The sequence below is a fragment of the Carettochelys insculpta genome, chromosome 6 (genome assembly GCF_033958435.1).
Source record: "Carettochelys insculpta isolate YL-2023 chromosome 6, ASM3395843v1, whole genome shotgun sequence".
In the NCBI taxonomy this organism is placed as follows: domain Eukaryota; kingdom Metazoa; phylum Chordata; order Testudines; family Carettochelyidae; genus Carettochelys; species Carettochelys insculpta.
This window is the reverse complement of record NC_134142.1, coordinates 93,481,656-93,502,796: the sequence shown is the minus strand read 5'-3', so window position 1 is coordinate 93,502,796 and position 21,141 is coordinate 93,481,656. Positions and strand designations below refer to the sequence as shown.

At 41.9% G+C, this 21,141-nt stretch overlaps 1 protein-coding gene across 2 annotated transcripts in view; it reads right to left on the bottom strand.

Moving 5' to 3' along the window:
• The window catches only part of CSTF3 (cleavage stimulation factor subunit 3), a 91,087-nt gene that overhangs the window by 2,509 nt on the left and 67,437 nt on the right, over nt 1-21,141 (bottom strand). For both annotated transcript variants that reach the window (XM_074997628.1, XM_074997630.1), the window contains exons 4-20: nt 18,683-18,715; nt 17,812-17,909; nt 16,252-16,318; nt 16,138-16,172; nt 15,919-16,045; nt 13,812-13,889; nt 13,434-13,596; nt 11,384-11,493; nt 10,896-11,012; nt 10,475-10,549; nt 6,659-6,802; nt 6,469-6,571; nt 4,369-4,438; nt 3,183-3,378; nt 1,601-1,754; nt 924-1,018; nt 687-747 (exon numbers count right to left, since the gene is read on the bottom strand). In XM_074997628.1, the coding sequence (XP_074853729.1) occupies nt 687-747; nt 924-1,018; nt 1,601-1,754; nt 3,183-3,378; nt 4,369-4,438; nt 6,469-6,571; nt 6,659-6,802; nt 10,475-10,549; nt 10,896-11,012; nt 11,384-11,493; nt 13,434-13,596; nt 13,812-13,889; nt 15,919-16,045; nt 16,138-16,172; nt 16,252-16,318; nt 17,812-17,909; nt 18,683-18,715 (1,726 nt within the window). The remainder of the gene's footprint in view (nt 1-686; nt 748-923; nt 1,019-1,600; nt 1,755-3,182; nt 3,379-4,368; nt 4,439-6,468; nt 6,572-6,658; nt 6,803-10,474; nt 10,550-10,895; nt 11,013-11,383; nt 11,494-13,433; nt 13,597-13,811; nt 13,890-15,918; nt 16,046-16,137; nt 16,173-16,251; nt 16,319-17,811; nt 17,910-18,682; nt 18,716-21,141) is intronic.

Genomic DNA, 21,141 nt, shown 5'->3' with positions numbered 1-21,141 from the left:
TAACGCGTGTTAAGTGCAACTCAATCCTGCTCCCCTGTGCCCTGGCTCAACATCCTGAGTCCTGGGTGGCACCAGTTAAACCTCCATGCACAGCTCACCACCTGAGGATGGCTGCAGTTCTCTCACAGCCACCCAGCCTCCAGGTGCTTTGCTGGCTGCAGAATGTGCATTCTGCTGGGGAAAAAGCTGCTTCCCTACTTACGCAAAATTTGAGTTAGGTGGGGGTGCGTGGAACAGGAACCCTTCTGTGAATCAAGACACTACTGTATAACGGAAAACTGTACTTATAGTAGCACTGCTGGGGGAAGGGGTGCGGCCTGATCAATAAGGAATAACAAATATACTGAGTCTACTAATCCTCATTTCTTTGTGATGGAGAAATATCAGCTAGTCAAATGGCAGCAACCACCACTGTACAGGCAGTGAGGTGGGTTTCCTGTATTTGAAAATATAGAGCTATCCTCATGCTCACTTCACACTGCCATGGTGCTACTTCAATGATGAACAAATATTCAACCCCCCGCTCCACAAATTAACACACATCCATAATTCAGTGATTTATTTTTGGACTAGAAGGGTTTTGGACAGTCATTTTTAAATTATTCAGAATAAATCCCCCCAATAGATAGTTAAAGGGATAGTGCAGCTCAGTGCCATTTTTAAAAACACATACTACAACAACTTACTCTCTGGAAGTTTGCATCTTTGAAAAATCTCCATGAGTTCATCCACTTGGACAAAAGGACCCTGTTATCAGACAAGAATTTAAGACTGACTAGGATATATTTTACACACTACTGGAAATATTAAGAAGCACAGTATTTATACATAACTGATTCATTAAAGCTCTGTATTTAAATGTTGGGTGTCTCTTTGGTACCAGTAGTGAAGCCTGGGGAATATACTGAATAAATAAAACAAACCTGAAAACAAACAGGAGGTGGGAGGAGCTTCATTAAAACTACAGCAGCTGGTGGGACTGGAAATACACCACCTGGCACAGGATGCAAACCTGGAGCTATTAAGAAAAAGAACAATATAAGTCAAATTTGAGCGACAGAGTAATTCAAGCATTACATCTTTTAACACAAATGTGAGTACCTGACCACATTTTTTCTTCACCTATATGAATCCTATAAAACAGGAGTTTCTAAACCTGTTTTTTTGAGATAATCACCTCTCTACTGCTATAAAATTTCTACAGGCCACTTGTGTTGCAACAACCGTTTGCTACAGATTGCAAGATGGGCAACTGCCCAGTATCTATCCCCTCATGCTATAATTGATCAGGGCTTAGCTTCCTGAGCCCTGGTAAGTCCAACCGGGGCCCTGATTGGTGGCCCCCCACCATTCCCCGGGGCCTTGATCCCCTGGATGAGTATGACTGCTATATGAAACAACCTACTGCCCTTGACCAGCTTTACTTCAGATGTGTTTAAATTCTTTTGAGGTTCCAAGGGGATTAAGTAGGTGCTTTGTTGACCAGAGGCGTCTATCAGCAGACCCTTCATATTCAACGGAATGGGCTTGATATAAGTTAAGCAGTAGCATCTGAGCGCTCCAGAAAGTCTCCTTCACCTTGACTAAACTCTTGACTTACGTGCTAAATGTCGTGGCTGAAATGGAATCATTTGCTGTGTGTCTGGTTTGGGGTATTCAGGTTTTCTGTCCACTTCATCTTTTAGAACAGGCACTATAGAAGGAGCCACCACAGGGTCTGGAATTATGGTTGCTAACTTGGCACGTGAGACATCCTGAAAACGGAAATTAGAGAGTTCTGACCCAGGGAATTTAGCAATTCCAATGTCGCTCTATCATTAATTCCTACTCTCTTTGCTAGATTTTTTTTTCTAACGCTGTCTGAAGATGTTTGTTCAATATATTCACATTTGGGTGCCTTACAAGGTTCCTGGCTTCCATATTTAGGCTATGATTTACATTTGAGTTGTGCCTTGAGGTGTAGCAGTGAGCTGGCTCTGCTTCTAGACACAGTGCAATGACTTAGAGCTTGTCTACACAAGTTGCACCAGCTTAACTTAAAATGGGTTTAAAGATATTTAGTTACAATTGATGCATATCACTGTGTGGACACTTGTGTGTGTGTGTGTGTGTGTGTGTGTGTGTGTGTTTAAACTTACTGTTCATTGTGTTTCTATAAAACATTTTTCCTTTTCATTTGTAGAAACGACTAAACCATTTTAGCTGAAACATCACCAGAAAAAAGTCACTATGAGGCCTTCACCCAGCACTGGACACTTCAGCTCATTTTATACTTCAGCAAAATTATAAGCATATAGAAAATTTTAGGCAACCTGAAACATGTAGTTGTGTCTGTATTTTGGCTGTGTTAATGAACGTTTTATATTTTATGTGTATTTGTTTAAAGCATGAATCCATTAACTCAAAGCCTGAACACCAGCCCTCTTTCCACCACTCAGGATTATTTGTAAGCCATCTTTCAGTCCAATCCTTCATACATGAGCAGTTTTATTGAAGCCAATAAGCTAATTCTCGTAAGGAGTACTCACACAAAGTAGGCCTCCATGATCAGGTTCTTTATGAACAACTGTGGAAAACTAGTGACTCTGAAGCAACCTGCCTGACAGATGCTATTTCAGTGCCCTTCCTCTCAGTGGAAGTGGGAAACAAAACATTCCTTCCAATAAACAAGCTCTTACTGCTCTGCTAACTTGTTCACTTATTTCACATCGCACAAGAAAACCTTCTAGTCTTATCCCTCACTTGTTTTTCCAAAGTTTTATATACTGTAAAAAATTAACATATCAATGTAAAAGTACCCTCAGTAAAAACAACAGTTTTGGTTAAAACATTTCTGGAACTTATAAACTGTTTTTTGGGTTGAGAGCTGGATGTACCACAGATCAGATACAGGTACTTTGCACATTCTGTTAAATGACTGAGGTGACTAAGGCTGTCTGCACTAACAGAACTACGGTTACTGTTATATACAGGCATTGTCAAATCCATCTAGGACAGGCACATTCTCTCAGTTCTCAAGTTTAATCTTTAGTACTTGCAATAAAAACAAAACACAAACACTCTTTTTTTTGCTGTCTATCAAGGAAAACTTTAGGGCAAGTGGAAGACAAGGTGAGACAAAGTTACAGGATTGCACCAGACCTCAAAAGAAATATCAAAATTAAATTTTCTCAGCTACCTACCTTGTAACCAAGAGCTTTAAGTTCACTTGCAGAACAAGGGTACAAATCCATGAACTTGTACCTATCTACCAGCAGAGCTGTCTCTTTACCCTCGTATTCTTCTTTGAAGGCTGTAAACCTCCGTTTTTCCACTTTAAGTATACTAGCTAAATCACCAATGTTACTCTCAAAAGCTAAAAACCGGGCCCAAATTTCTCTGTGAAATAAAAAAACAGGTAAAGGAAAAGAATGATTGGGGGAAAGCTATGCTGAATCACTACTTGTAAAGCTAGGCAAGAACCCAGACTTCAATCAAAAGGATTTGAAAGCATAGACCTGTTACCATTTTCTGAATTAATTTAATACATTTATTTTATGTGCATACATAAGAGGTAACACTAACATCGTACTCCTCATGATCTCTCTCATTTTTATAACACTTTTCAAGTTGATAGACCTTAAAGTGTTTTGCAAACTATTTGCATCCAGCAGCACTGCAGTTGTCTGGAGGGCGGTGAGAGAGACCAACCAGTGTGCAGTGTTCTGTGCAATGGGAAATCCCAACTTCACTCAAAACCTTGCATAGATTGGTAAGGAGGAATCTGAGCACATATGTGTTGATTTAACTCAACTTTCATTTTAGAAACAGCCCACCTTTGAGGAGACTTTGGTTTGTAAATTCTGTACCACAGTTTCCTCTTCTTTGAAATGGAAATAAAAATTATTTTCTCTCAGGATGAGAAGCAAAAACTGAGGCATGAATGAACAGAGCAGTAGAACATGCAAGCTCTTATATGATCCTTTGGTACTGTCATTATTTTTCTGCTTTTCTGTATTCCTTGTAACTGTCCATCTTCAGCTATCCCAAGTCACCTGCTTGCATTATTCCCTACAATTTTTCCCTTCCTTTCCCAAAATGGCAGGGAACAATATCATAATCAGCCGTACCAGCTGTTTAAAAAAAAAAAAAAAAGAGTTGTGTATATGCAGTGCAGGTGGTTTTCGTGCTGTATTGTCACCAGTGCTGTGCTGAACAGATTCTGTAGTCCAAGAGGTGAATTCTAAGTCCCTTCTGGTAGGTGTAATTACAAGGGAGAGCACACCTGCAGCAATTCTTCTAGTTAATTTGTGAAGCTTAAAGGAGGCTTTTCAAAAATCTGTATATTTATAGAGCAAATTATTCATCAAAATACTTTGATGAACTTACCCAGATTTCTCAGGTGGGAGACTTCCAGAGGTTAAAACACGTTCAAATAAAACCCTTGTATTATTGTCTTCTAAAAAATAAAAATATGTACAAGTATGAATGATTAATTCCAGTTCCAAACCTATTTCTACTCAGAAAGTTGTCATTCAAGTGAAAAATGAAAGACTGATCCAATGATGATACTCTGACTATATTTTATTTTCAATAAACAGGATTATACACAGCTGCAGCTATATCAATATGCAAGTAAATGGTGCTATCAGGAAATGTAAAAGCCTCCTGCATGGATCTCTCATTGTTCTGCAGGTACTTACCATGGTAGAAATGAAGCTGCTGCATAACATGATTACAGTATTGTGACCTGGTTATTGGATTTTCCATGGTATGAATATGTTGGTTTAGTTTAAAACCAGGCTATTGAAAAAGCAAGCATGTAACAGGAAAATGGCTCAAGCTAACCATTATCTTCAAGCAAGATATAACGCAGGAACCCTTTGGTTTCTCTCTATCTGCCTGAAGAGTTCCCCAAACTGTTGTGGGCAGCAGGGTGCAAGTCTGAGCCCAGGAGAACAAAACCTTGAACTAGCTTTAAAAGGACACCCCATCAAAGGGCACAGTTGAGGGAAAAACAGACTCACACCAAGATGTTCAAGCCTAGCTAGAGAGACTCTGTAGGGATGGTCCACTTCTAGGTAAGAAAGGAATGCATATAAACCTGCTGGTTTCAAATCCTTTTTCTTGTACTCTACACTTTATTCCTGTTAAGATCAAACAATACTTTGGTTTGAAGATGGCTGTCTGATCACAGTTTGTACCACTGGCTAGGCTCCTGAAGAGGAAAAAACTGCAGGTATTGAACCCAGCTGGTCATGCTGGATAAGCATGTTGATTCCAGGGTAGCCCAGGCCCTGGTCCAAGATGGGGATTCCACCCAAAAGAGGTAAAGGCTCAGGACCTAACATCAGAAGGAGTTCACATAGACCAGGGAGAAGTCAGGGGGCTGACAGCCCAATAACTGAAATGTGTCTCCTTGTTTCAAGTCTGACCCCTCTTCAAAATCTCTCAAGTGATAAAATAAATTAACTGCACCAATTGAGTTATTAGATAATAACTAAGGGTTACACTATCATTTAAATACCAAAGAAAGGAAAATGGTGCAAGCATAGGCTGATATGGGCCAGTATCCATGGATGGACAAGCAGCATCACCCACGCCCTTCCATGTGAGCTCTGCAGTTTGGGGATATGATGAAATCTTCAGAAACCCTGGCTGGGCAGGGAAGGAGAAAAGGGAGTTAGGAGGTGCCGCTCTCCATGCTTGTCTCTGAATCTGCGAAGCACCAAAGCAGCTACCCACACAGCCTCCACTGCAACCCCACAGCTTGTCTTCAGACAGCTCCAGTTTCCTGTTCCACTAATTCCCACAGTGATGTGTCCTACTGTGGCAGAGCCCTATTGCTAGCTCCATAAGGAGTACACGTTGCATACATTTGCCTTCCCTTTGCACATGTATTGGCTTTGTACCCTCGGAGCACTGTTTGTCCCATCAATGCCATTTGACAGCCATAGCTCTTGCCCTCTGCACAAGAAACACCAACTGTTTAAGTTGCCAGTTAATTCACAATACTCCTTTGAATTTTGATTTTCTCATCCACAAATGTGGAGTGAGTTTCATTTGTACTTGCAAAGAACCAGAACTCTGTAGACACTACAGGAAGGGATCAATCCACTGCTGCTGAATACTTGGGCAGGCAGATTTTATCTCCCTATGGACCTTTGTGCCCCAAGAATTTTAATTTTCCCAACAAGTTTTCCACTGTCAGCTACAGATGCAGTGAAGCTGTCCCAGTGCAAAGCATTTAATGTCTTGAAAAGCACACACATGTAGTGATGAGACAATATGCGCCTCAATGTCAGTTCATTTTGAATCCTCACTGTGCAGAAAATGGCAGTTGTCTTATCAATCACACTGGTTTTGTGAAGAAATTATTGCTCTATAGGAAAGAATTCAAACCAGCACACAAATAACTTGCACTGAACCCAAATGCACTGAGTGAAGATTAATGTTTCATTAGTAGCTTTCCCAGTTCCCAAAGCTTACCGTTAAGATGGGATAGATAGTCAATGTATGCTAATACATATTCTGGAATGTCTCCATATTTCTTCAGCCCTAACTCAAAAATCTTGAAGGCAACTGATTTGTCCTGCAATGTTAAAATCATGTTATTAGCTTCAAAAAGCCACACAACTATTAATACTTCATTAGTCCCAAAGAATATGTCTGAGTTTACCTTACTACAGTAATACTCCATCAAAGCTGCTGTGACATAGACATGATGGCGGGTCCGTGCATCCTCTCTCGCTTTCTTAAATATCATTCTTCCAGATTTGATGCCTTCAGCCCGTCTTGCAAATTTCATATACTGTATATATACCTAAAATATACATGGGGATTTGTTAAGCACACAAGATGGTATCCAAAATATGAAAATACCAAGATCAGAGAGATCTTTTGAGTATATCAAGAATCTGATCCAGTCACAAAATACAGTAATTCATAACAGAAAAAACACTTTCAGACAAGGTAGCAACTATCATATAAATAGAATATATAATGTGAATAGCTTTAATTTACATATCTATTTTTGATGTGTCCTGTATAAAATTACAAGGGTAATCAATATTAAAATTCTTGACGCAGGATAGGCAATGTGGGGGGTGAGGTATGAATTTATATAGGTTATTGCCTTCAGATAATTATATGTAAGTCATTTGCCGTATCTAAGAAAGGGCAAACATAGGGACAACAGTGCAATCAGGAGGTCATAAGATCCATAACTGAAGATGCATGTTAAAAAGTCTGCCCCAATGTTTACTAGTAGGTAACAGGATCTGAAATACCACTCATTCAGTCCTATTTAAATCACTGAAGTAGGGCATACAAATAGTAACCATACAGTGATTAATTCATCCAATGGCCAATCAGTGGAGTATATTCTCTATGGATGTGAATCTCCTTTCTGGGTTAAATCAGGAGTAACAACATTGACTCAACTGTAAAACCTAGTGAGAGAGAATCAGGCTCTGGATGTTTCACAAAGATGCATTTGTACTGGAAGATGCACTACATTAACAGAAACCTGGACTGAAGCTTGGAGACCAAATTTCATGCTCTGCCAGTGCCCACGTGTATGATTTTGGACTTGTTACTTTGCCTCTCTACAGTTCTGTGCTCTTCCCATCCTGCCTTTTATATTCATAATATAAGCTCTTCAGGACAGGAACTCTTATTGCACGATATGACTGTACAGTGTTGGCACTATTGTAATACAAATACGCTCATCCCTCGCTTTATGAGTACAATTGATTTCTAACTTTCTGCTTGTAGGCAGAAGCTCGTAAGAGGGACACTAAATTCCTATTAAATTACATGTAAAAGCCTCTGATTGGTTCCTAGAGCTCCCAGCTTGGGGAAGGAGTGGCAGCAGGTGGCGCTGCTTTGGAAAGGTGAGTGAACTTTGGGTTGGGGAGGGTTAAAGGCTGGGGGTAGTTTGGGGCTGTGAGTGGGAGAGAGAGTTAAAAACTGGTGGTGGGTTGGGGGGGGTTCAGGCTGCCACAGTTTGGGGCTGGCGTGGGGGGGTTGGGCTGCAGGGGTCAGGCAGCGGGAGGGGATGGGCGGTCTGGCTGGCTGTGGGCTGCTAAGGGGGTCTGGCTGCGGGCTGCTAAGGGGGTCTGGCTGCTGCAGTTTGGGGCCACGGGGGTTACAGGTGGAGGGCAGTGGTCCGACCATGGGGGGGATACAGGTGGCTGCAGGGGGTACAGGCGGCCAGAGTGGTCTGGCCGCAGGGGTGTCTGGCCACAGGTGGTGAACATGCATCCGTGCGGGGGCGGGGTACAGGCGGCCACAGGAGGTACTAGCGGGGGAGGGATGTCTGGCTGTGGGGGTTTACAGGTGGCAGCGGGGCCGTCGGGATGGCAGGCGGTGGGGCGTACAGGTAGCTGTGGGGCCGGTAAGGGGGTCTAGCTGCCGTGGTTTAGGGCTGTGGGGGGGTGTCAGGCAGCGAGGGGGTCTGGCCGTGGGGCCAGCAGGGGCATCAGGCTGCCACGGTTTGGGGCTGCGGGGCCACAGGGACTGCAGGCAGCAGTGGGTTGTTAGGCTGCAGGGCCAGCAGGGGATCAGGCTGCAGCTGAGGGGCTGGCTGGTGGGGGCGTCATATGAGCGGGGGAAGTTCACTCGTATAGTAAACTAAAGTAGGTAAGTGTGTCCCTCGTTTAAGCGAGTACTTGTAAATGAAGTACAGTCTTCCCCCGCCTTACAAGGGTAATTCGTTCCTGAAAAACCCCACTTAGTGCGAATTCTCGTAAGTCGAAAACATAATTACCATTAATTTCAATGGGAAAGAATTTTATGCGTACCTGAGCCCCAAAATTTACACCCATTTATGCTAAAACAACATCAAATCCCATTAAAGCGAACACAATTACTTCACTAGTTAACATTAGTTATCATTACACAACCTAACAAGTATCAGAGAGATAGCTGTGTTAGTTTGTAACTTCAAGAACAACAAGAAGTCTTGTGGCACCTTATAGACTAACAGATAACTTGTTCCCGAAGCTACAGACTAACCCAGCTACCTCTCTGATACTTGTCACCATGCAAGGCACTACATTTAGCTGTAATGAGTGGAAATCCATCAACCTCATAAAGAAACTTGCTGATACAGACATCATCTTCCTCTCCAAATACAACCTAACAAGGCATTTTCCCTTCATTAATTACAGTACAAAAATGGGGAGGGAGATCTGCCAAGAAGCCAACGCTGCCTTGTTTTGCATCATCACCAGGCTATGGTGGCGAGGGTGCAGTTGGAAGCGGGAGTTCAGGAAAGGCACAGAGCTCAGAAAAGTCCTCCTGGTAGTGCGGCCTGGGGGCTGTCCCAGGTGCAGAGACAGGGCTGTGAGGGGAAGGGAAATCAAAGAGAGCCTGGGAGGGGGGCGCAAAGCTGGGTAGCTGCCCGTGGTTGCAGAAGCGGGGCTGGTGCAAAGGGGCGGGCAGGGCAGGGCAGGCAGCCCAGCCTGAGAGCAGCTTAGGTTAAGTGGGGAGGGGGCGGTGCCAGGGGTTGGCTGTGCAGGGAGCTAGGGAGGTACAGGGGCCCCCCGGCTGGCAAGGAGCAATGCCTTGCTTGTGTGGGGCTGCGCGGCGGAGAGGCCCTGCCAGCGTCAGCCGAGGCACTAAATGCAACGGAACACCGCAGGCGGCGAGTGGCACCCGAGGCACAGCTGTGCAGGGCAGGCAGCGGTGGCCCCCTAGCCACCAGGGGGGTGAGCGGCAGGGGCAGGGCCAGGATGGGCTGTGTGCCCAGCATCCATGTCTCACAGGAGCACCTGGGAGCCCATGGCCACTGGCCAGGCTGGGGTGCGCCACTGCTGCAGCACTGAGGCGGAGACCCAGACCAGCCACAGCAGCGTATCCTCGTAAATTCAAGGAAATGCCTCGTAAGATGAAGTTGGGGTATTAAATGAAACTTCTCGTAAACTCAAATTCTCGTAACCCGAATGGGCATATCTTGGGGTATGACTGTACTCGTTTAACGAGGAATGAGTGTAGTAGTAATACAGCTTTCTTTTAATTTCCTCCTTACAGTGGCAGGATAGTAGTAATCTTTGGTATTTATGCAGTGTATTTCATCCAACAATGATTCATAAACTTTAAACATAGAGCACCAGTATATTACATCACCTACTAGGCTGCAGAGTGAAAATCAATGGATTCAAAGCACACAATAAAGGCAACAGGAAGTGAACTTTTGGTCAAAACAAAGCAAATGCCTATTCTTATGAAGAATGTCATGGGATTTTCAATGTCCATATGAATGGATATCCTTTGCTGTAGGTTTTTAAGGACACATGCTGTGTAATTTATTCACCTTAGAAAACTAAAGATGAGAATCATTGACCCTGCTGGAAATTAGTCTACCTATCAGCAACCTAATGCTCACTCCACCAGTTATCCACCTGAGCTATTAATAGATGACATTTCTTGCTTTTCGGGTGTACTGAGATCAATATTATTGGAAACACTGAATAGTGCTGAATTAACTTACCAAAGTGGGATCAATATCTTCAATAGCCAAGAGCCGGTTATATATGCTGTGCACCTTCTCATACTTCATTCGACTCTGAGGAAATAATTTTTTTTAAATTGCTAATATATTTCCTAGCACTAGAGAAACTGAAGTTTCTGGGAGTCTCTCTCTGCAACAGTCTGCCTCTACCTACTTGTTTAAAAAGATAAACAATTAATTTGAATGCTTCTAACATATTTCGGAATTAATATTGAAATATTTTCTCATTATATTACCCAAGCCTAGAAAGTATCAATGTAGGCTGAGAAATTTGGCAGACTTACTATTCAAATTATATACGAACTCTTTTTATATAATGAGTTTTAAGCAGATGAGATTTTGGAGGAAAGACATCTTGTCCCACTGGAGTTTGAGATGGGACTGAAATCTTTTTGCTCACCTCTTCGTAGTCTGCATATGCAAAGTACAGAAGCATATTCTTCTTTAGTAAAGTGCTGATTGCTCTTTCATAAATATTAGCAGCCTCATCACTGAACAGTTTAGCATTGTTCATGTCCTATGACAGACAAACATTATAACAAAATTATTTAATACTCAGGACACTGAAGACAAAAGATAAGACTTGATCCAACAGGCACTTCTGCGTATGATTTTACTTATGCGAGTTGTCCCATTGAACTCAAGAGGAGGAGCATTCACATGCTCATGTACATAAGCCCTTGAAGGGCCACCATTTACCATATGTATCAACCATACAAATCTAACATTTAAGCTGCATACAGTATTTAATGCCAACCTTGTAACTGCATTGCAAAACTTGAAAGTTAATATCTGATATTATAAAATGCTATCCAGAATTATGAAATCCACACACCGTTTGAAAGGGTAAAAATGCCTTTTCCCGTTTGTCCATATCCATTTCCTTACCCCTTTCTCAGCTAGCAGCTTGCTGGATTGCTCAAGATACTGTGCAGCTTCGTACCAGATATCTGGATGATGCCCCAGGACCAAGAGACACTGCTCATAAGCAAACATAACTAGAGGGGAAAAAAAAAGGCAAAATGATAAATACTCCTAGCAAAAGAATTTGTATGATTGTATATTAGTTACTTTTCATTTGTAATTTTATTAACCAGTGTATCAAACACAGAAGTATCAGATAATACAGAAGATGATAATACTCAACATGGCTTGAAGTCAGCTGGTCTCTCTTCAGGACACGGCCCTAGTTGTAGCCAGTGGGATGTTGACACAATATCCCCTTATTTTAAAAGAGGCGGGTAAACAGGCAAAAGTCTTTTGCACATGGGCCTGTGACCTCCAACTTTGGGCTGAAATGGCCTGTATTTGCAGATTTTTCAGGGCTCCTGTGTGGCATTTGCAGCATGGTTTTTGAAGAGTTAAGGCAGGTTGAATGTTGCAATGTTTTTTGTATGTCGAGCTGCTTCTTGGTAAGAGGAGTGATTAACTGAAACCTGCACTTGGTTGTGATTTTAAATAATTGGCAGGATGCTCAAAGTGTAGAGACAATTTTTACTTGGCTACACTGACACATAAAAATAAAATACTATTTTGCACACAGAAGCCCTTTAAGCATCAAGACTGAGTAAAAATCAGTTACAGCTTATCTTAGTGACTACTGACTGTCGCTGGCTTTCCATTAGCAAAGGAATGATGTAACTAGTTCTTTTCCAGTCATAACCCTCTGGTTTGGAAAAGGTTGGTCACAATGGATTTATGATTCCTGTTCTATTTTATCCATCTGATCTTTTCCTGTTCCATCTCTGTCTGAAGAGAACCAGAATACAATCTGGAGTATCAACACATGCCTCCTCTTGGAACAGGATGCAGAAATGAGACACTGTGGGTTGGTTGCGGCTAGAGATAAATGGTGGGACACCTCCATATGACAAAGTTTGTTTAAAACCTGTTTCAGCCGTAAGAAAAGACGTCAATTATGTTCCCAATAATTGTGATTCTATATCCCTCCTATAGTATTTTAATAGGATTTCTGCTGGTTCCCACACACAGTTTTAAGGAATGACTCCAGATTCACTTAATCTATACTGCCAGATCTTTTCCTACTATGATGATTCAATTTTTCTTTCCCTGAAGTCTAACTCGTATTATCTCCATGTCTAGTATTCTACATTTTCAACATACTTTTCATTTTGTATGTAGTTATTCACTGAAAGTTCAGAAACAAGGCTTTGACTTCTTTAAGTGGGTTGAATGCCCCAGATTTTCTTATGCTATTGACTGGATTTTCCCATCCTCTCTTTCACAGGAAATGTATTTTAAAATGTTTAACCTCTATGCCTTTGTGTCCTTATCTGCTAAAAAGAGATGATAATCTTTACCCTTCCTGGGGAAGCACTTTGAGATCTTTGTATAAAAAGCACATCATCAAACTGAAAATTATCATTCACATTCAAGGAATCCGTGGACGTCTTAAACCATCTCCTGCTTCTGATATTGGTCTCCCCAGCAGATACATAGTTTCCCATTAGTTGCTACATCTCAATTTCCAATGAGTTTGGAGAATAAGACATGGAAGATTATACCCCTCCCAATCACATCTGCCCCCACCCCACCCATCTAAATCATCCCTGAAGGGAACACTACTGGGTTTGGTACCGCCTCACCATTCCTGAGTAACCCCATATTTGCAAGATTTCAAAGGGATCTGAACAAGACCAGCATAACCTGCAATCACATATGCCTCTAAGAACCCACTGGGAAGAGGCAGCCCCGATCTCCACAGGTAAAATCACTGCTACTATTAAGGAAGACAGAAAACCCTGGTAATAGCAGCAGGCTTTAGAGGCAAAGTAAGTAGCATTTGATCAATCTGAAGCATAGGATGATGATGGTAAAACACTTCACTTCAGCTGAAGGTCAATCCCGAGTCTCAGCAATAATTCCAAACACGCCAGCCTACCTAAAACGGCAATTGTCTGATATCTGATCTTGTTACCTCTTTTTGTTATGAGAGTTTGGTCTTCTGTGCGCAGTGGATTACTCTTTTCCCATTGAATATATTTTTTCCACATGTCGACCTGCTGAGCCTCTTGCGGAGTATTCTGCGGGGGGACGGAGGGAGCATTGCGATCCAGACCTTTCATAACAGTCTCATATTCCTGAAGAAGAGGTAGAGAATGTTTTAAATTCCAGAGAGAAACAGATGTGCTGAAAGGGACAGCTTATGAATATGCTTAGCATTTTTGTCCTATGAAAACATCAGTTGTATGAGCCCACCAAACACACAGTTGAGCTTGAAAATCTTAAAATCTTACCACTGTCTGGCTTTTATGGAATTAAACAATGTAAAAATGAAGCAAATGGGAGTCTGTACCTTGGCCACACGTCTAGCATTCATATAATCTCTACTCCGATCTTCAATCATTTTTTTAGCTAAGTGGATATTGATTCCCTGGGGGGAAAAATAAAAAGCAATTGAAGAGACATTATTTTACAAAAACATACACACTACTGAATGTCATTTCAGAAAGAGGCTGGACCCTGGAAGAAGATGTAAAATGGTTTTAAGAAGGTTAATTAAATGTATTTTAGAAAATTATGGACACCTGAAAACATTTCTCTAAGTAAATGTATGGTAAGTGGTCAACTTAAGGAACAAGATAATGTAAACAATCTGTGTTTGGCATGTGTTAGTCATTTACATCATAAATTTTTTTACTTCTAAAACACACACACCCGAAGTGATATTTGACTATGCAGGCAGAATTAAGACTTAACTTCTAAAATGTGGAATAAACTTTACATATAAACGATGGACATAAAACTGAGTGATATTAGCCGTGTCTACATGTGCACGCTACTTCAAAGTAGCAGCACTAACTTCGAAATAGCGCCCGTCATGGCTACACGTGTTGGGCGCTATTTCGATGTTAACATCGACGTTAGGCGGCGAGACGTTGAAGCCGCTAACCCCATGAGGGGATGGGAATAGTGCCCTACTTCGACGTTCAACGTCGAAGTAGGGACCGTGTAGTCGTTGCATGTCCTGCAACTTCGAAATAGAGGGGTCCGCCATGGCGGCCATCAGCTGAGGGGTTGAGACACGCTCTCTCTCCAGCCCCTGCAGGGCTCTATGGTCACCGTGTGCAGCAGCCCTTAGCCCAGGGCTTCTGGCTGCTGCTGCTGCAGCTGGGGATCCATGCTGCATACACAGGGTCTGCAACCAGTTGTCGGCTCTGTGTATCTTGTGTTGTTTAGTGCAACTGTGTCTGGGAGGGGCCCTTTAAGGGAGCGGCTTGCTGTTGAGTTCGCCCTGTGACCCTGTCTGCAGCTGTGCCTGGCACCCTTATTTTGATGTGTGCTACTTTGGCGTGTAGACGTTCCCTCGCAGCGCCTATTTCGATGTGATGCTGCGCAACGTCTATGTTCAACATCGACGTTGCCAGCCCTGGAGGACGTGTAGACGTTATTCATCGAAATAGGCTACTTCGATGTAGGCTTCACGTGTAGACGTAGCCATTATGTGGTATAATGATCAATCCACAGACAGTTACAATTCCTTTCCTCTTTCCCTTTACCAAATGCGGCTTCATATTCTCTCCAAACCAGCTCAGCTCTGTTGGCCAGCATATTGTAAAGGTCAGAGCCAAGGCCCTGGCCACTCCCAGTTCTATCTGTTCACCTATGAGCCAGTTAAGGGTAAGAGTTGCACAGAATCTGCTCTCCGCCATGCATACAGATTGCCAATCTGTGTACTCAAGAAGGTGAGCAGGCTTTGTATACACGTATTCCCCAAGGTGAGAATAAAGAACAAGCTACAATCTTGCCCCTTAAATAGATAAATTAATTTTAAATATTCTTTAAGCTTGCAGTGCTGATCATTGAAATGGAAGGAAACACCATCTGCATTTGAATAGTAACAGAGAGGGAGCTGTGCTAGTCTATTACTATCAAAACAAAAAAGCAGTCAAGTAGCACTTTAAAGACTAACAAAATAATTTATTAGGTGAGCTTCTGTGGGACACACCCATTTCTTCAGACCAAATGGGTCTGTCCCACAAAAGCTCACCTAATAAATTATTTTGTTGGTCTTTAAAGTGCTACTTCACTGCTTTTTCATCTGCATTTGCTATTTCCAATGCCTTACATAAGTTGGACAAAATCCTGCAAATTTTATTGAAGTTTTTGAACACTGTAAACTCTGAATTCAAGTCATAAGAGAATTCTGTGTGGATACTGCAATCCCATTGAGTATTTCTCAAGTAAGACCCTAAATACCAGCAAACTAGCTATTCAAAAGATTCATATTCTTCTTGACCCATCACAATGGATATCCATCTATCTTAAACCCGCATTACACTGCCGTTTATCTGTTTGCACACACATACAGGGCAGACAATTCTGGGATCAACCTCTGCTATTTAAGACAGGATTTTTTAAACAAAGCTGGAATCACAAACAAGTTTTATTTTCTAAGTTACCTCTTCATATTTGTTATAATCCCTCCAAAGTTGTTCAATGTTGATCATTGGGTTCACACAACCTCGCTGATAAACCCTACGAACAGCCGTTATCCTCTGGTTTTCCGCATAAGATCCAACCGCCTCTCTAAATAGTGAAGTGAAAGATTAACGAGTCTGTAATTATATAAACATTAAAATTACATGAATTAACTTTAAAAAATACTTAAAAGTACTTACACGCCTTTCAAAAAATTGATGTAATCCACCCAGATCTATGATAAAAAAATAAAAGATCAAATCAACAAGCACTTAGTAATCACAAATAAATACTAATTAGATAATAAAACAAACCTGGTATGACATGATTTCCATGCCGATTTTATCCAGAGCAAAGTCATATGCCTGAGCCATTTTTTCTCTGAAAAAATATCACAATATAGAAAATATTCAGTGCTGGGACCAGGTTTTAGCAATTTTAATACACAGTATTTTATTGTAAAAAATCCTTTTAGTAACAATTTCTCAATATATATTTAAATAAAAAGGCTAGTGGGGTAAAATACATGTTTGGTTTCCTTAAATTCCAGGTATTCTGTATTCGGACAATCTCCACAAGCAATAGTTAAAAAGAAAGCTGCTGTAGCTAACCTAGCGCACAGATGGCAGTATGTAATGTTCTTGTGTGCCTGGCTCTTTCTCTTTGCCATGTGCACCAGGAAGAAAGGATTGTAATTGCAATACCTGAAAGAGACCAATGAAGTGTAGGAATCCCTGAGAAAAGCCACAAAAAAGCAAGTGAGAGCTAAAAGGAGTGGTCTTTAGTTAAAAAAACTGAGAGGAAGTGGTTTTAATTTGAGACTCCTTTATTCCCCTCCTTCCATAAAACAGGCTTCTTTTTAGTAACTGAAAGATTCCATGGAATTTTAAAAAAATTTTTCAACCATCAACCCCTTCCCTCCCCATAATCCAGGGATCTGCAACCTGCAGCTCTTCAAGGACTTTTGTGGCTCCTGACACTGTAATTGCAACGCTAACAAAAAAAAAACCAAAAAACGCCCTCCTGATTATTTTCAATAAACAGTGAACATCTAAAAGCCCAACAAGTCAGACCTAAATATTAAATATGAGTTCTTGTAATGTTGGATAACTCCCCATTTAATATGTGCAGCGCATTGTGGAATATGATCCCTATCTGTGTTTCAATCATGTTGCTAATAAAGTCTTGATTTGAAAAGGAAAAGGAAGCTTGTGGCATTCTCACTCAAAGGACAACACGGATTTTAAGAAAGAAAACTGAAATTAAACAAAGTAAACTTGGCATAATTAAAGTGAGGTTGGAATGGAAAAAAAATCAGGGATAAGGGGCTGGAGACAGAGGATGTTTTTGCTGGCAGAACCACATCTACACTGCTCGTTTTCTGCCACAAATATGCAAATGAGCCAAGTGAATACATAAATGAGTGGCCATCTGCAGTTTCGTGAACCCTCATTTGCCTCATGCAGCCGGACTGAATCTAGATGCAGCCCCATTGACCAGGAAGTTAAAATTAGACTACGAGGCAATAGATAATGTATGACACGGAATAATCCCTCATTAACAGGGGGAAGGACGGGACAATCTAATTGGTCTTTTCCACCTCTAACTTTTCTGATTGTCTTAAAGAAGCAATGTTAACTGCTATTTTATATGCAGCATATTGTGGTGACTGGCCTCCATAAAGTATCAAGGGGTATATTAGAGAAAATGTTCTCGCAAGAGAGAGCAGAATATATGTTAAAGACCCATTATGATCAGCTCCCAGGCTCAAAGCCAGGTTTGTCAAGACAGAGCCTATGTTCAATGCCTTCTAAAGGAAAGGAGAAGCACCATAAAAATGGTTTCTTCCAAATTCTTACTTATATTTTACTTACTTGTAACTGGGTAACTTGCCCTTGGTTTCACGTACATACGAAAGGTAACACTTCCATAAATCGATGTGTAGCACCTTCATAAGGCATCTCTGAAACAACTGTTAATATATGCATAAAATGCAATCAGGAATCTAAGAACAGAAATTAGGGCTTTACAGAGTCTCACAAGTTGCTCTGTTATTCTGATCTGAAACTTACTGGAAAGTATAACCTAAATTATGCACTAACTTGATTAGGATATCTTAAGTGAAGAGGTATAAAATGCCAGACAGTTACTCTGGTGACCCCACTGATTATAGTGTGTTGACTACAATAAAACCCACTTTAGTGGTCTTATTTTTAAAGTACCCTTGGATAAGATGTATATAACAAAAGGCAAAATATTCAATGCAAGATGCACTTCTTTCCAATCTACAATAGGTTGAACCTCTCTAATCTGGCACCCTCAGGATGTGACCCGTGCTGGACGAGAGAATTTGCCAGACCACAGGAAGTCAATATTGTCTAGCAGCATTACCAGCACTGCTTACTGGACTCTTAGAAGACATTTGGGGGTAAATTACAGCTAAATAACAGCACAGAACACTGACAGCTAGGACTTGTGGCTGTAAACAAACTTTATGGGACAGCAGGAAACTTGGCCATACCAGTGGTAAGTGGTCATCCAGCTAACTGAACTCATTCCAGATTACAGACGTTGCTGTACGAGAATTTCGGATTAGAGAGGTTCAACCAGTACTTGCATCTTTTAAAGGATGACACTGGATCACCTTATAAATATGTATTTCATATTTAAGGTTTTTAGAATTATTTGTTTGAAATAAAAATTTTTAAAAGCTTCATAAAGAATAGAATTTATTCTAGAACTCACCTTTTCTACTTTGTCATAATTTTTTGCTTTAACCTGCAGGGAAGCAGAAAAGAATAAATACATTGGGAAAAATCCTATTTTTAAAAATAAGAGTATATTTTACATATACAATAGTGAAACAGTTTAATTTGTCTCCTTTACAGAGTAATAATGAGCCATAGGCCTGGGCTCTATCTGTTAGGCTGCACTGCCTATTTCAGTGTTACTTAGCTCTGCATAATTGTGACTCATTGCACAAGAAGCCTCTATTTTTTAAGATCTTTCTGTTTATAGGTTGAAATCTTAGTTCAACTGCAGTCAAATGGAGGGTTCTTTCCATGGACTTCCAACAGGACCAGAATTTTTGCTTTAATGAGTATCCTTACTTATATTCTGTACTGAAAGTCAAATTTTCGGAGTTGGACGCTTACTTTCAAGTGCTAATTTATGAACTTAAGTGCAGAAAACAGATATTGGTTACTTATGTGCTCATCTGATCATCCAAATCAGGTTCTGGGCACCCCAACTTAACCACCCTCTTTAGTGGTCAATAGGTTTAAATATAGTTTAAATAAAGTTTAATATTGAGTAAAAGGAGTCATTTTAATTACCAGTCCACTACCAAATTTGAATGATGTCATTGCTGACAAACATTAAGACATTATGCTGAAATGTGTATTTCTTAAAATATACTTTTTGAAATGTTCAAAGTGTTGGCTGAATAACAGAAAATATTCTTGATTAAAACCAATAAACTCAGTTTTTCTCATTTGTAGACTCATTATTTGTCACTTGCAATTATGCACGCAAATTCTGCATATTTCAACATGAGTGATTATTATCCCAACTCCATATCAGAATTGTGTTATTTTGCTGTTCAACATTTCAGTCATTCTGTCAGGAAGCAGCAATATCCAGGGATTTATGTGATCATTCATTCATCAATCACAGAATCATAGGGCTGGAAGAGACCTCAAGAGGTCATAGAGTCCAGACCCCGTCCAAAGGAGGATCAACCCTAACTAAATCACCACAGCCAGAACTTTGTCAAGCCAGGACTTAAAAGCCTTTAGGTACAGAGATTCCATCACCTCACTAGGTAACACATTCCAGTGCTTCACCACTCTCCTGGTAAAATATTTTTTCCTAATATCCAACCAATATCTCCCCCTCTGTAATTTTAGACCATTGCTCCTTGTTCTGACAACCATCAGTATTGAGAAGAGCCTCTCTCCATCCTCTTCAGAGCCCCCTTTAGGAAGTTGAAGGCTGCTATCAAATCCCCCCTCACTCTTCTCTTCTCCAAATTAAATAAACCCAAATCCCTCAGCCTCTCCTCATATCTCATGTGCTCCAGCCCTCTATTCATTTTTGTTGCCCTCAGCTGGACCCTCTCCAATGCCTCCATATCCTTTCTATACTGGGGGGGCCCAGAACTGGATGCAGTACTCCAGATGTGGCCTCACCAATACTGAATAGAGGGGAATAACTTCTCTATATCTAGTGGAAATGTTCCTCCGAATGCACCCCAATATGCTGTTCGCCTTCTCGGCTACAAGGACACACTCTTGAACCATATACAGTTGCTCATCCACTGTAATCACCAGGTCCTTTTCTGCCGCATTCCCACCTAGCCAGTCAGTCCCCAGCCTGCAACAATGCTTGGGATTCTTCTGTCCCAAGTGCAGGAGTAAGTGTGGGGTCTGAAAAGGAGTTTGGGTGAAGGAGGCAGTTGGGCCCTGGGGTAAGGGTAGGGGTGCAGAGTCCAGGAGAGGATTCTGGCCTGGGGGAGAGGTGTAGGAGGGCATGCAGGATCTGGGAGGGAGTGGTGACCTGGGTGTGGGCAATGCAGAGGATTTGGGTGGTGACCTGAGGCAGGAGGGGGTAATGAATTGAGGCAGAGAGTGAGGTGCCAGAGTCAGGCTCTGGCCTTGAGGCACTTACCTAAGCCGCTCTCAGCCAGCAACACAGTGGGACCTTCAGGCAGGCTCCCTGCCTGCCACAGCTGCCACACCGGGCAAAGCTGCTCCCTGCACAAGCCTCTCTGCACCATGTGCCGGGGGAAGGGAAGGGGAAGAGAGAGGTAGGCTTTGCATGCTGTCCCGCCCCCTGGTTGTGACCAGTGGGAGCTGAGAGATTGTGTTGAGGGTGGAAGAAGCATGCACACACAGCACAGAGAGGCTCATGGAGGAAGTAGCTGGTCACTGAGAAGGCTGGGGCTGTTACCTGACTGAGGAACCCGGGGGGCTGGCCAGATTCAGAGGTGGGAACGTGAAATCCCCAGCCGCCTCTCCCGTCCGCATCCCTGTGGTGCACTGGGGCCTGATGCCGCCCTGGCTGGCTGGAGCAGCCCACCCCAACCCATGGGGGACAAAAATCACAATTACACAATGAATAGTAACAGAGAAACAGTATTATCTGATGCAAAACCAACAAACACCCCCCCCACCCCGCACAAAATGCTGCTGCTGGGGCTGCCA